Source organism: Eleginops maclovinus, chromosome 8 (genome assembly GCF_036324505.1).
Source record: "Eleginops maclovinus isolate JMC-PN-2008 ecotype Puerto Natales chromosome 8, JC_Emac_rtc_rv5, whole genome shotgun sequence".
NCBI lineage: Eukaryota > Metazoa > Chordata > Actinopteri > Perciformes > Eleginopidae > Eleginops > Eleginops maclovinus.
The window spans coordinates 14305712-14321580 of NC_086356.1; the positions used below are offsets into that span (position 1 = coordinate 14305712).

At 38.8% G+C, this 15869-nt stretch overlaps 2 protein-coding genes across 18 annotated transcripts in view; one reads left to right on the forward strand and one right to left on the reverse strand.

Annotated features, from left to right (window-relative positions):
* The window catches only part of mapk10 (mitogen-activated protein kinase 10), a 31233-nt gene extending 18165 nt beyond the window's left edge, over positions 1-13068 (forward strand). For 3 of the 8 annotated variants that reach the window (XM_063889741.1, XM_063889742.1, XM_063889739.1), the window contains exons 9-14: positions 2054-2236; positions 4195-4319; positions 5098-5124; positions 5905-5968; positions 6304-6381; positions 9397-13068. In XM_063889741.1, coding sequence (XP_063745811.1) covers positions 2054-2236; positions 4195-4319; positions 5098-5124; positions 5905-5968; positions 6304-6381; positions 9397-9539 — 620 coding nt within the window. In that variant the 3' untranslated portion in view covers positions 9540-13068. Of the gene's footprint in view, positions 1-2053; positions 2237-4194; positions 4320-5097; positions 5125-5904; positions 5969-6303; positions 6412-9391 lie in introns of all 8 variants that reach the window. The other 5 variants (XM_063889745.1, XM_063889744.1, XM_063889743.1 and 2 more) reach the window with 5 other exon arrangements.
* A 931-nt stretch (positions 13069-13999) lies between these two features.
* The window catches only part of arhgap24 (Rho GTPase activating protein 24), a 58653-nt gene continuing 56783 nt past the window's right edge, over positions 14000-15869 (reverse strand). For all 10 annotated transcript variants that reach the window (XM_063890245.1, XM_063890243.1, XM_063890244.1 and 7 more), the window contains one exon: positions 14000-15794. In XM_063890245.1, coding sequence (XP_063746315.1) covers positions 15530-15794 — 265 coding nt within the window. In that variant the 3' untranslated portion in view covers positions 14000-15529. The remainder of the gene's footprint in view (positions 15795-15869) is intronic.

Consider the following 15869-nt stretch of genomic DNA (forward strand, 5'->3'; position numbering starts at 1 on the left):
CATGTCGCACAAATATCGAAAGTAAATACTTGTGTGACGTGTGATGACATATAATGCATATCTTCATTTAGCAGAAATATTATTCATTTTAAGAATGTATCGCACTACTATCATAAGTTGTCATGTAGTATAACAGAAGTTAGGCGGTCTCTAGCCTCTGTAATTCTATGTATATCCCAGTAAAATGAAATACGAAATATTGTGAAGGTTTAGATATGAGAAGGATTCAAATTAAGGTTGTCATCTCACGTCTTCAGGCCCTTCTATCTTCCAATTGGATCACAGACGTGGTGTCGTTAGACAAGAGGTCAGCATGTGGGCACTACTCCAAATCCAATTTGACTGGATAAAGGAATTTAACTCCCAATCAGATGAAGATGAGTCATCAACAATATTTTCACGTTTCACAGGAAAAATAGACACAGTGATACAGGATAAAAACTTGGAAATTGGTTTAAAATGATTTAAAGTAGGAGGTAGAAGTGTTATGTGATATTAAATGGATGATGGTAATGCGAGCGTGTGTGTTTGATTTTGCATGTGCCTGTGTGTTTGTGTGTGTGTGACCCCAGTGGACATGTGGTCAGTCGGCTGCATCTTTGGAGAAGTGATAAGAGGGACAGTGCTGTTCCCTGGGACTGACCGTATCCTTCTCACCTTCGCCACTCCCTCTCTCTGTTTATCATATAAACATGAATATCATAAAGAAAAAAAAAAGCAGTTACTTGAGATGCATTCAGGTGTGTGATGTCCTGATTCCACAAATTAAAGCTCCCTAACAAAGAGTAGAGCGTCATGCTTTGTGGCAATGACACACTGAGGAGATACACCTTTAGCTGGAATAATACAAAAGGCCTTTAATTAAAATTATGTCATGGACTTATTTTATGATTTATGACATGACCTTTATGATGTTTTCAGACCATTATATGACTGGAGCGCAGACACTGTTGGTTTTTGTTAACGAAGCCTGAGAAACTTAATTTGATAGAGGATTATGCTATTATATTAACATATATTAGTGGGATAAAATCATCTTAAAGAGTATCGTTTATTACAATTATATCCGGGACAATATATTATCCAACTGAAGTTATCGTGACAGCTTTATCCAACAACTTGCTGAAGAGCCACGGATAAGAACCTTAAAAATAATTGTCTCTGTTAGCACTAGGTGGATCATGGCCAATTTGCAATGGAGACAAAAAGGAGGTGGAAGTGTGTGTCGTTCCAGCAAGATGAAGTAACGGGGACCGCTGGTCGCTCTGCCAGCTCACTGCCTCCTCTGGCAGCCTGTGTGAGAACCAGGAGAGGGGAGGGGGTCATTCGGAGTTTGTGGAAGAGTAAGAGAGGAAGTATTTGCTGCCAGAAAGGAGGGGAAACCCAATCTGGCACTCCCCGCAAAACACAGCCACATGCTAGATGTCTCTGTTAATTAAAAACTCATATTGTGTTGCTGTCAGGAGGCTCATAAGCATATTCTTAAACAACTCAATTTTTCTTTTCAGGCAGGGAAATATAGACAAGGTATTTTCATCAAGTCACAAAACTAATGTTTCATAAGGAACAAGGTATCACTGGAGGTAGATTTGAGTTGCAGTCAACTAAAAGAATAATAATAACAATATTACAATGAAGGGTTTTTGGAGGAGAGTGAAAATAATGAGAGATAAGCAATACGGAAGTAAAAGAGGGGGAGAGACACATTGCTTGCAACACACTGAGGCCTATAATTCTCTTCCTTTAATAAGAAAAACTGCATATTTTTGTCAATTTCGATGGATGCCTGTCTGAGGGTTGGATAGTACTGTTTGACAAAAATACTTGTTGAAACCTGATGATCATGCTTTTAAGTATGTCTAACTTATATCCTTGCTGATGATACTTAGTTTTATATTTATGTTTTTACATTTGATTCCATCCCACAACCTCCATTATCATATGTCCATCATTTTAACATTTGAGAAAAATATAAATATTACTGTTTTTTTTCTTCTGAGGAGTACAGGATAGTGCGTCTTCCATGTGTGTTTCCCTTAACCCACCACACCAGACATCGACCAGTGGAACAAGGTGATCGAGCAGCTGGGCACGCCCGCAGCAGAGTTCATGAAGAAGCTCCAGCCCACCGTGAGGAACTACGTCGAGAACCGGCCAAAATATGCAGGTCTCACCTTTCCCAAGCTCTTCCCTGACTGCCTTTTCCCTGCTGACTCTGAGCACAACAAACTCAAAGGTGAGCAATGCCGTAGTCGTAAATGTACTGTATTTATGCCATCGAATTGCATTCATGTGTTTGTCAGGTACTGTCACACGTGTCATTTTCATATTTATTTGTATTGAAATCTTTTTGGATACTCGTGTTGCAGTGCTGTGATTCTGTAATGCAGAGCTCCTCAGTCTTTACAGGAGGAGTAAGTAATAACGTACATTGTAAAATCACTTGTAGGATTTTTTTATGATGCCAAATATTTGTTAACTACCCAAGCCTTAACACATAAGATGTAAAGTGTATCCCCCATATAGGACATAGTAATCTTTACACACACAATAATCATATGAAAAATACAGTTATGTTCTAGCAGGGGAACTGTGAAAGCATGTTTCACTGCTTACACCACACATGGGCAGGCCAGTTAAAATCACAATGCCTGCTATAAATCATAACCGAAATATAATGCCTGTCCAGTTAATGTTTCAATAAATTGGAGCGGGGCTTCATAGCATAGGCCTATATATCTCTTTATCCATCTATCCATCCATCCATCTATCTATAACAGGTCATAGGGTCCGCATATCCATTTAACCAAAACTTCGTTTATGGCTGAAATGAATTACATTCCCGCCTTAGCTATATATTATGGTAATTGCTAATTAGCATAAGTTAGCATTCTAAAACGCTTCACTAAGATGTTCTGCAAAACATCATGTTAGCTATTGTTAGTGTTAGCATCATGCTAATGTTAGCCTTTATGTTAAAGCACAGCGGTTAAACAGAACAGGCTTGAACTCTGTTTTGTATACTTCATGCATAGGGAATAAAAATGTACTCTCAAAAAATGTTTATTTAAAATATGACTTTTGGGCCTCTACATCAAAATCATATTTTGAACGCCCCTCTGTGGGCCTTAGTGAAGTAAATCTATTCTTATGCAGAGGGTTAACCACATCATTCTTTTCTTCGTCTAAGTCGATAAGTGCAACCTTTCTTCCCAAAAGTGCCAATTCCCTCCATTGAGAGATAACAAAATAAGCTTTTTCTGTTGCCCTGCTCCCACATCAAAGCTCCTGTCTGGTGAAATTCTCATGAATCACTTTTGTTTTGTGGCTGCTCCCTGCTGGAGTGACAGTGTTAAAGGAAATGCAGCTAGAGAGGAGTGTGGGAGGGTGTGAGACCCGGTTGAAGTGCTGCTGTTTTGTTCTGTCACAGGTAGAAACTGAGGCAGACATCATTGGGGCTTTGGTTATTTTTGAACTGCATGATTCAGCGGCTGACAGAAAGTACTGTATGACACGAGAGAAGATAGATAGATAAGGAGTCAGGAGAGGTGGAAGGAGAGCGATAGAGGAGTCGTTTTACAGACTTACCATCCGTTTGTTATTGACGTGTTGATGCTCAGGCAGAATGCAGCGACTGCGCCCGGCTCATCTGTCTTTTCCTGTTCAGTTTCTTCAGTCCTCTGCTGCTGTAATGCTATTTATAATCGGGTCAGTGTGAGTAGGAGAGACATGGTGTGTGGTTAAAGGGTTCTCGATTTCACATAAGTCTAAGATTGCTTGAGGGTAGACAGACTGAGCGACTGCTGATGGCATTTTATATGTCGAGAAGCAAAATTTAAAATAACTAATGCAGTTTATTGTACATACTGACTTACATTTTACATTTATTAGAAAACGCCAGAATCTTGAATTTTAATGAGATCAAATAAGACAGAAATATCTGGATGGTTGTCAGTGTTGGAAATTATTTTGTAAGTGTTTTTCTGCTAATCCACATGCGATGGAGGCTTTCTGAGATCTGGCTCACTTTGACAAACTGCTGTTGTTTATTATTCTCTTTAATCCCTGATATTTCCCTCTCTTTTCCTCTCGTCCTTCGTTATTGTGCTCCAATTTCTTTGCAAATAGGTTGCACAGAGGAATATTTTCTTCCCTCATGATCTCAACCAGATGTTTTTCTTTTTCCAACCACAGCCAGCCAGGCCAGAGACCTGCTGTCTAAGATGCTGATCATCGACCCCTCCAAACGGATATCGGTGGACGAGGCGTTACAGCACCCCTACATCAACGTGTGGTATGATCCAGCCGAGGTGGAGGCGGTGAGTAGGCCTTTGGCAGAGCCGTGTATTGATCACCAGCACAAGCTCAATCCTCTCTGTTGGTCAGCACTGTTTGCTTTGTAAATCAAAAAATAATGATTATGACTTCCTTATTGCTTTTCTTTTTCAGACAAAAATGATCATAGTGATTCACTATTCAAATGTCAAATTTAATCTGCAGTCTCTTCTGTATCAGAAATAGTTGTTGCTTCTGTGCATCTATGATCAGGATTTAAAGTTCATGTAAATGTTTCTCTCACTTATTTTATCCTTAAATCTGAACTTTGAATAGTTGAAATGTTTTGTAGAATACATTTGTTTTGCTACTTGTGAGATAAAGACATTTTTTTTGCTGCTAAGTGTAAATGAGCAAATTATTGCGTTCTGTTTTGTAGCGTAACAGTGGTGGTGTTTCTGGTTCAGTTGGTGCCTCATTAGTATGAGGTGACAGTGAGATTGGGAAAGCCATCTGCACAGTAAAGTTGCACAGATACCAATTTCTGCAGCAATACACCAACTAGCTGATTCATTTCAGCATTCAATAGCATACTATAATATAGTAGCTTTTGCAAAGAAACGCCACATGACACACCTTCATTGTAGTTCATATTTAGTGGATTTCATAACTGTGCACTTGTCTATTGTTACATTTTTGATGGTTTTCTATGATGGAATTGTTGTTAGAGTTGATATGGTATGTATTATATGGCTGTGAATGACATTTCAATACATTTTCTGCTGTTTTCCCTTTCTCTAATGTCACCTCTTGCTGATGAAGGCCAGAGATCTCATCCAAATATCCATGGTAAATAACAACCGCCCAACATCGAAGGAAAATAAAGAATCAATGGGATTTTTGTTGATGTTGATTAAAGAATGAATATAATAAGAGACGTATTTGGTTCAGCATTGTCAATAACAAATCATCGAAAAATAAATATGTTACAGAGAATACAAATTGACAACAATAGGAAGAAAAACTCTCATGCTGCTAGTGAAGGTAAATGTCCCTCCAAGGTCACATCAGACAGGTTTATGTATGGTCCTGTCACCTGCAGTGAGATTACGGTGTCAGAGTCTGGGGAGGATCAGGAGGGTTGACAGGGTGACAGACAGCATGTCCGTCTTTTAGATAAAATGACAATCCTACGGGAGAGGGACATTGGCCTTTTAGTTGGACATCCAGATTTATTCTAATCTCTGCCAGTTGTTCAATTCTGATGTCTCTGTAATATCTGATAAATGTGACACCTGTGATATTTAAATTATGCTTATTATTTTATTTGATTAAGGCTTATCCGACTGTTTCATTTCCTTTCATTCTTGTTTTCATAACCCATATGTGCTTACTTTGTGTACATGTTACATATTAAAGTAATAGGCAGATGTTTTTAATGTTGACACATTTTTTCCTACTTATATTTGTATTAGCTTGACACCAATTCAATTTTGCTAAATTTGATGAAGTATTATATAAAACTTAGATGTTACCTGGAGTTATCCAACGATATCAGCCATATGAATTTCCTGTTAAATTATCTTTGTTGATTGAATTACTAACATGTTTGTACTCTATTACGTTTAGCCTCCACCTCAGATCTACGACAAGCAGCTGGATGAAAGAGAACACTCCATTGATGAATGGAAAGGTAAGAAATACTCACATAAATTAACCAAAAGCCAAATACTGTAAGAAAGCAGCAATGGAGGACTAAGAACTCAAAACTTTTACTTACCTATTGTTTATCAACATAGATTTTGACTTGTGAAAGTACAAAAGTATGAGCAACAAATATACTTAAAGTTAAAAAGGGAAAACTGATGCATTAATGTGTGTCACTTTAGTGTTGAAACTGGTAAAGGAGTAGATCATTTTTAGATATATATATACACTATCGGATACTGTAAAAAATTATATCTTACCTATGATTTTACATTTTTGTACGTTCTAACGACTTCCTGTCCTCACATTGCTCTCCTGCAGAACTCATTTACAAAGAGGTGATGAACTTTGAGGAGAGAACGAAGAATGGCGTTGTGAAGGGACAGCCTTCACCTTCAGGTACTCTCAGTGCATAACCCTAATCGCTCTGTAAGTGAATTTAATATAACCTTACTGGAGTTATCTGTAAATAGAGAAACCCATTGTGTTGTTGACCATGTGTCTCTGTCTTTTGCATCTCCTTATTTTTAAAAGTTAAATGTTGTTTGTGTAAGTGTAGTTGTTAAATGGTATTGGTGGACAGCTAATCAGTAATTGCTAAAATGGCCTCATTGTTTATTTCTTTATTTATGCTGTGTACACTTTAATGAGTGTGTTTTGTGTATATGTGTATGTCATGACTTAAGATGTGGGTCCTTTGGGGTCTATCACAGGAAACGTCAGTCTTCAGCTGCAGCTAACATTTTCTATTGTCCTGTTGTCTGCAAAAGTCCTGCTAGAACATAAAGTGCTGTAATCATATTTCACCACAGAGTGGCAGTATGGAGACATGTTGGCACATTGATCAGGCCACCCACACGTCACTATGAAAACAGCTTCATTGCTAGGGTGAAACAACGTCCATTTCCCTGTTGCATTTTAAAGATTAGAAAAGCAAGCTGCAGATAAATCGTGCAGAGATAGTAACATCTGCTGACCAGGAGAGGCAATCGCCACATGTTAAAGTACAAAACAGGGTAAAGAAACTAATCATTTTGTAGAATTATAAAAGCCATTTTGATTTCAAGCTGGAATATTACAAAGGACATATGAGCCTATAGAACTCATAGTCAGTGAGGAGTTCAAAGCATTAATATACCACACAATGCAACTGCTACTCTTCATCTCTTCTTCAGACTCATGAACTCCATCTGTCTATCTTTTTTTACTGGCCAGTAATTAAGCCTTGAGGCAGGCCTTATGTCTGATGCTGACTGTAGCAGATTATGGTCTGTATGTGCTGTATCTATGCATCAGACAGTGCAGTGCTGTAGCTGCAGATAGTGTTTTACTGCAGCAGGAAACACAAGCTTAGGGCACACATGGTGCCTCAGGCAGTGTGTGTGGCAGATTTTTAACATATTTAATGCTGTAATTATTGCTTTTAGAGATTTTTTCAGGCTGGCGCTTCACTTTTGTCTCTTTGCCATCTTGTATATTATCTAAAATATTGTCAACACATTCACCATCATCATCTTGAGTCTTTCATTTATAAAAACAGAGAAGGAGTTCACTGAGTGCAGATGGTGCACAACACAAGAGTTATAATCTCACATCAAAAGTTTGGCAAATGTTCCCCCCATGATTAGTCATAATGAGGTTATGATTCAAAAGCTTGATGAATCTTCTAATCTTTCTAACTTTTACTTTGTGGTTTCACTCACGTTATTTTATAACATTTACACCTGCTTGGTAACAGAGGCAGATATTTCTGATGAATTTACCGTAAATAAACGTACAAGAGAAGTGGACTTCTTGAATTGATGCCAGCCATAAATCCTGCTTTGTTCTCTGTTTTATTTTGGGTCAGCTGAAGTACCCACCAGTATCCATTAGGCACTTACCTCCCACAGGGAGCAGACACAAACAGCAGACCTACAGTGAGCCACAACTGTGTAAAAAACAAACTGGCAATACCCCTATATTATCATGCTTTTTAATCAGGTTTTGCTTTTTTAATCCCTACAGCAAATCATACTACCCATAATTACATTTATTTGGACATAAATGTATCAAAGAGAACACAATTCACCAAGAAGTGGTAATTATTGACACCCTCCGATCCTTATTTTTGAAAATTATAGCAAATAATCACCACTGTCTGCAAGTCCAAGGTTTGTGTTGGAACCTTAAAACCAGCAATTATACCTGGAAAACTTGAATTTACCTTATTCATTCTGTAGATGGTGTCCTTACCATGGCAAGTCCGGTTTAGATAGAATGGGTTTATGCAACAGAAGGAGATGTTTTTCAGAATAGCATCTGAAGTGATTGAAGCAAGTCCTTCAGTCATTCAGCCCTTAATGAAATCTCAAAATTCCTTATTGCAAGTTGTCCAGGAATAAAAGAGCTGGAACAGAAAACCATAATTGAAATGCATGCAAGACATATCACAAGGACAAGACACAGCTGTGGGAGGAAATGCAAAACACGAAGGCAACAGTTGAACACAATCAGGTATTCAAACAGGGAGCACACACAGACAGGAAGATAAATAACTTAAAGGTCATGTATTAAACAAAATCCACTTTTTCTTGTCTTTCATACATAAATATGTGTCTCCTCTGTGTAAAGAGATTCAGAAAGTAGCAGGAAAAAAAGATTCTCTCTTTTTGTCCAGATCAATTTATATAAAAACCTGTCTGAAAATGAGCTGATCAGATTTTGGCCAAATTGTGATGTCACAATGTTTTTTTGGGCTGTGCAACCATAAGCCAATAAACAACCAAGGCACACCTGCTCACCTTATCACCTGAATCTCCTCCTAAAGCAACATTGTGTTTTTTTAAACCAATCATCTCTCAGAGGGGCGCGGCCAGCAGCAGCTCATTAGCATTTAAAGCTACAGACACAGAATCAGCACTTTTGAAACAGGGCTGAAACAGAGGGGGTTAAGTAACTACAATGCATGATCTGTTTGGTATTTCAAGCCAGACACTTCAGAGACATGCTTTGTATATATCTGAGGCCCATAAGACATTGTTGAAAAAGAGTATTATAGGGGACCTTTAACAAATGTGAGATAAAATCCTAACAATAACTGGATTCATACTGAAACCACCAAGTAGTTATTTGCTGTCATTTCAATAATCATAAGCTCACTGTTTTGGATTGCCGAAACCCTGCAGCCTTTGGCGATGTTTCCTGTGAAATCCATTGGACCCCACACCTCATCTACCCCTGTTTTATTATAGACGCTGTAATTGTGGTGTCCCACAGATGTTGTTTATGTCTCAATTTCATCTAAAAAATTCATCTAAAACGTTCCTCTGTGTGCACTTTCAAAATATCTCCTGTAGTTGTATTTCTGCTCCTGTCTTTGCCAGGACTCTTTTACGTTGTAACCCGTTGCTGCCGTTGATTCCCTTAGCACAGGTGCAGCCGTGAACAGCAGCGAGAGCCTCCCTCCCTCCTCCTCCATAAATGACATCTCCTCCATGTCCACCGACCAGACCCTGGCCTCAGACACTGACAGCAGCCTGGAGACCTCTGCAGGACCCCTGGGGTGTTGCAGGTGACTAGCGGCCTGCCTGCGCAACCCCATGTTCTTCCGCAGGTGAAGAACCCAAACCTAAATGACCGACTGAAAATAGAAACAAAAAAAGAGCAAAGATCAAAATGAATATATTAAAAACAAAAGTTATGGGATTACAGAATCTGAAATGATGAAATCTAAAGCCTGTGCATAGTCATTCAGAAACAGCAGTGGTATTTAAACTGAAGTATGTTAATGATCCTGTAGTTGCTTTGCTTATATTACCCCACATATCTTGTATATGGCATCCAAACAAAATGACCAAAATGCTTCGACTTGCATCTCCTGCAACGTGCATACTGGCTGGCTACTGGTCTCCCGATTCCTTACCAAAGCATTTATGCTCCAATCATTGTGACAAGGTGGGCTGCCATTTTGCTCATCACTACTGTACAATACATTCTCCTTCTCCCTTGTCCCCTATCCAACCCTTATGTAAGACACTGCTGTATTTTAACCTCTAAACGCCCTCATCCCCAACCCAACACATCCCCCATGTAAGGTTGCCTGATTTGTGTGTTTCTATGTGGTTATTCTGCAGGGATATGTAGTCGCTCTCACCCAGAGTGGCGCTCCCTGCGCTACTTGTAAATAATGTAATTCTGTACAGCTGAAGGGCACACAGAGTGGGACTGACGGCCAGTACACTGGGAGTTTTTTTCTGACTAGCGCACCTTGCCACATCACTGCTCTCCACCTCAGTTGCCCCTGCCTATCGCTGTAGTCCTGCATGACTAGATTTAAAACAATGCTAATCTCACTGTATGCTAAAATGAGTCTGTATAGAGACTTTTGTTTATATACGATGTAAACTAACTCCAGACGTGCGGGGTCTGGTCACAGGATAGGACGAGTGAGTAAGACTGTGTGTAAGTGTGTGTTTGTTAACCATAGGCAAGCCATTGAGACATTACTAATGTCAAGGCTGAGTTTGGGACTTAAAGGGTCAGTACACTCTGGAATAAATTATTTTGATTGTGTTCAGACTTCTTGAAATAACCCATAAGGGGTTTAAAAAGTCAGATTTTTGAGAAATGTCCCTTTTGTTTCTCCTGGAAGTGGATGATCGGTCCCTCAACCACCCCATGGGATGCATGTCATTGTGTACAGTTAACCCCTCATGGGCGCTGGAGGTTGGTCTGTTTCACTGTGGTGTCGCCACATGGAGACTATTCCTATTTATTTGACTGTCTGAAACATAGAAAGAGATACAAATGATACAGTAGGTAGTTTAAAGTCGGGCGATGAGTGTTAACCTTACAGCAATGTATAATTTTGTTTAAAAGCAAACTAATTTCACTGCACCTTCAGTAAAACATGTACTAGATAGAGGCTACCACACAGTTATGTTGACAACTTTATTTCTTAGTTATCTCTCAGATGTATTTATTGATTTATTTATTTTGATGGATGGATGGAACCTGACTATGGCAAGTGCCTTTAGGAATGAAGCATTGCAAGTGCAGAAATGACAGTATTTTTGGTATTTTTTCCTCTGCTTCTTCTTTTTATGCCTTAAACTATCTGAATCCCTAAGCCACCAAAGTTGGTGGAAACTTTTTTTAAAATGAAAAACTCTTTGGAGAGATGTTGGCGCTTTAACCTTCTAGCAGTCCCAGTGACGTGGTGTGAAATATCTTGAGATTGTACGGATTAAGACATACTTATGCTAGTTTTTACACAACATTTACACAAACTGTTTTAATATTTCAATTAGTTCTTGACAATCGGGTTACTGAAAGAGTAAGATCAAGTTTGATACACTTAAGGTGGCTTAAACTTGTTTGTTTCTAGAACACCCAAACACCATTTACAAACACTTGTATGATTATCACCATATTATTCGGAAATTAAATGGCCACTAGTTTAGAATAAAAGTAAAATCCCAGTCATGGTCTTGTTTAAACATCACTGAGATATGAGGACAGCACTGTTTAGGTGGACAAGTCAGGTATTTGTTAAACAAGTTTCATAACATTTGATGGTCTAATTCCATTACTGTTCGGCTGTCCACCTAAAGGACCCTGTCGCTGTACATACACTGTCTAAATATCACTCCCCCAAAATGATATACGTTACTTCTAATGGCTACTCTGTTAACACTCTTCCTGCCTGTGGCTTGTGTACATTGAACCACACACAGACTTGTGGTACCTTCACAGAGCTAACAGGGCGACTGAGGGTGGCGTCTCCAGAATAAGCTACAGCTAGCTCAGCTTTCTGTCAGGGTCTGGCCAGGGCAATCTTTCAAAAACAGGGTGAAACTTTTAAATGTCTTTGTGTTTTGAAAAATATTCTCTCACAAAGGGGTCAAAGTGTTTTGAGTCAACTCCTACTGTGCACCACAGATACTCACGGTACTGTTGTACAAATACTGAAACATTTTTTCTTTCTCTGAATGTGATTTTTTTATGAGACATCCCTCCAGACAATTCTGTTATGATAAAAAGGTGCTTATGGGCCTGAAGTAGAGTTGGTTCTAGGAGCTGGGTTTGTCAACACTGAATGTAGAAACTGTTTCACTCACGTCATTGCTGCTCTGCTTTGTCATCAATGTGTGTGTGTGTGTGTGTGTGTGTGTGTGTGATTTCAAATTAACCAGCATTCAACACTAACTGTCTGTAAGGTTGGAATGGAAGATGTGACATCTGGATGGATTATTTAACAGTTCACGTTTTCACATTTTGCGTTCAATAGAGTTTTAAGGATTGCTTTTAAAGAATGTCCATGGAGAGTCGGTACTGGTGTGTGTTTGGAAGTAATTCATGTGTGTATTCACGTTCAGTCACAAAGTTTAGATTTCTGAAATGTGTCAACCACCAATCCTGCTCCTAAAATCTGGTCACAAGGGGCTTTCAATTATGTATAATGGATTCAGGATTAGCCAAAATGTATCCCCATTTATTTGTACTAAAGATGACTGTTTGTCGATCAGCCATTAATATCATTGCCAAATTGTAGTCATAAATACGGATACATCTTGTACTCAGCTGTGCCAACATTAAATCTTTGGACCAAGTACGTGTGACCCCCATCTTTTTAGTTTTCACCTCTTTCTTTTGAGTCATATTGTAAATAACAATTATCCAACAATGCAATAAACACTATTGCACTCAGACAGGGAGACAAGCTACTAAAGGGTCGGGTGATGCTCAAATGTTTGGAGTCTTTAAATGTGAAACTCTACGATGATGAAACTCTGTAAAGCTCATCTGAATCAGGTGACGTTGTTCTTCAATACTGTTACGATTCCTTCTCTCTTGTTTCTTTTACTCCGTGCTGTTTTAATGAAACATTCTTTTGACATTGTCAGGTTGAAAATAAAAAAAAAGAAATTGTATCCGTTTCACGCTGATCTCAAAGCTTCAGGCTATAGCGTTTCAAATAAAGTCAAAACAAATGCAAAAGAAAAAAAAAATAACTGAAAGCTGTTACTGTAAACACAACATTTTAAAGGAACTGTGTATGTAAAAATAGTATATGTATGTGATTGAAAATAAACAAAATATTTGATCTTGGAAAGCTGTGTACCTTTCTTTCTTTTACCTGCAGTGATTTGCAATTCAAAATGTTTGTATGAGCCTATAGTGTTTCTTCTGGCTTTTGTCTCCACAGAAACCATGTATCCAAAGTGCCACAGTCACACAGAGTCCCACCTACACAGACCCTAATTCAGATTCAGTCTCTCAGTTCAACACATTATGGAGCAAAAACATGCTGCCTGGTGCTGCAGGATGGTAGAGTACAGTATCACAGTAATATGGTGATATATACTGTCAGATTTCCAAATATGTTTAATACTGGGGTCCCTTTACCATCTCTGGTTGTATATTAGACAACTATAGACAAAGTAATATTACCATATATCCATTTAGATATTTATAACTAGAGTAAAGTGTTTTTTTTTTATTAGTATTGTCACTTTTCTTCAGACAAACAAACATAAGTTTGATTAACCGTTTTTATTTTGCATTGGCTGTTTTAGTTTGGGCCGATTACAAAAATTGTAATATATGATTTTATTTTCATAAATTGTGTCAGTTTTTTTTCAAATCGATGTTATAAACAAAATTTTAAAAAAGAATTTACATATGAAAATAGTCACTGGTGCCAGGCCTAATATCCACTGACATATTAAATGTGGGACTAACCACATTCTGTATCTTCTCACACTTTTTGAAAGACATTGACACATGATAAAAAGTCAAAAACAAAAGGAGTCAAATGAAAATGCACCTTTATTCATATTAAGTCCTTTTTTCTTCTGTGTATCAAGTATCATGTCATGAAAATATTCCACCATCCCACTCCTGCTCTCCCCCCCGCCCTGCGTCCATAAGCTGCTCTTTGTGTGGAATCACAGAACGAGGTGCCACTGTCAGCTCGGCTTAAGCCCTTTACTTCCCGGTGGAGGGTGCAAAATGAGGAGTGCAGGCTCCCCCCCCCCCCCCCCCCCTTGAGTTGTTCAGGCACTTTTTCCCCTTCATGTGCACATTCCAGATGTCCTGCATTGACCAGCAGCAGGTTTTAATGGGACCTGGTCTTCAGAGGAAGAGTAGCCAGCAGCAGCTTCTTTTCAGAGAAGTCCAGCTCAAGATGTTTTGTACCCATCAGCAAATCCACATCATGTGTATACATTTGGCTTAAAGCTACATAAATACACTCACAAAGAATATGCAGTTACTTTACAGACATTCACATACTGTACACCGGCCCGCATGGACTCATGCACCATCATGCACACACCATTTGCTAATGAAACTAGCCACCAGGTTGTTTACATCTTCATGTTGCAGACTTGATGCTGTAGCCTAATTTCTTCACAGTTATAACCAAATACACAACTCTGTGTCAGGACGCTGACACTGCAACTTGTTATTCTGCTAGTTGAGGGTGAAAAACCTGTTTTTAGGTGTATAAAATGTCAGAGCTGAGGAGAATATTTTTAAAACTGGCGTCTAGTATATGCTCAGAAAGGGTTATTTAAGCGTATTCAGAGCATGAAAGCAGCAATATTTGGAGAGAGACAATTTGTCAACTGAAATTCTGAATTTACACACATATATTTTTTGAAATCTGGGATTTATGCCAATGAACCATCGTACAGCCATAACATGTATCTTTACAAGCTACAAAACATTCCTCAATCAGTATCAACTCAATAGGTGCCTATACATCTGAATATGTGTCGAAGCACAGTGCAGACTAACAAGTAGTGTCTAGGATTATCAATAAAATATTTACAGTACAGGCTCTTTCTTTTGGTCATGGGATAAATGAAACAGCACAGAAGCACAGGCACATATTATACAGTATATTGTCCAAATTTAATTGGAACACGTTGACCGACAGAACATTCAGTACCACCTTGCTGAGACTAAACAAACATGAAAGTGCAAGGAGAAAACGTAATATAAAATATCGCACATTGATAACTTTGCGTAAATATCAGATACACATTTAAATATTACTTGTTCATTTCTTTTTACATACATGACACTTTTCTGCATGGTTTCCCTCTATGTACACGAGCAGATACAGAATTACACGGAACAATACAATGTTTTTGGTTAGATTTTTTTTTAAGTGAATTAAATATAGAGGTGTTCTTGCATGGTCTTTTTTTTGTGTTTTCAGGTCCAAGGTTTTTATTTTTGTTGGCTAAACAACATTTTTAAGCATGTCATCATGAACTATGGTGTGCCTTCACTCCTCTTCAGTCAGATGAGTGTCTGAGTAGGTTGGGGAGTCTGTGAGCCGTTTAAATAACACTGTATTTACACATAATGTCAGTCTGGCATCACTCCAGGTGATGTCTATATTTATACAGGCGGCTCTCAATAGCCATTCACCTTTCTTAAATTAACATGCCATTAACCTTTGCATTGTAACTTCCCTACTTTCCCTTAACAACCAGCAGCCAAATCCTGTTTGGAGCACTCGTATTGTTCACATCACATCATAAACCTCCCTTCACTGTATCCAGATAGTGTTGGTATGATCTGGTCGGCGGGGGTCGGCTGCTGGGGGGTTTCCAGTCGCAGTGAGGTCGCTAAACGTGGAGTAAAACTGCTCCATCTCATTCTGCAGCATCAGATTCCGCCGCTCAGCGTCGTCCTTGGCACGCTCGGCGTTGCGCAGCTTGATCTCAGCCATGGTGTACTTCTTCCTCTCCTGGTCCAGCTCCTCATGGAGGCTCACCATCTCCGTCTCCAGCTCCACGTTACGCTGCTCCAAGCTGCAGAGGACAGTCAGCGTTAACTGAACAGGCTATAGAAAAATCTGACTAACAACAAACGAATATGCCTAATTA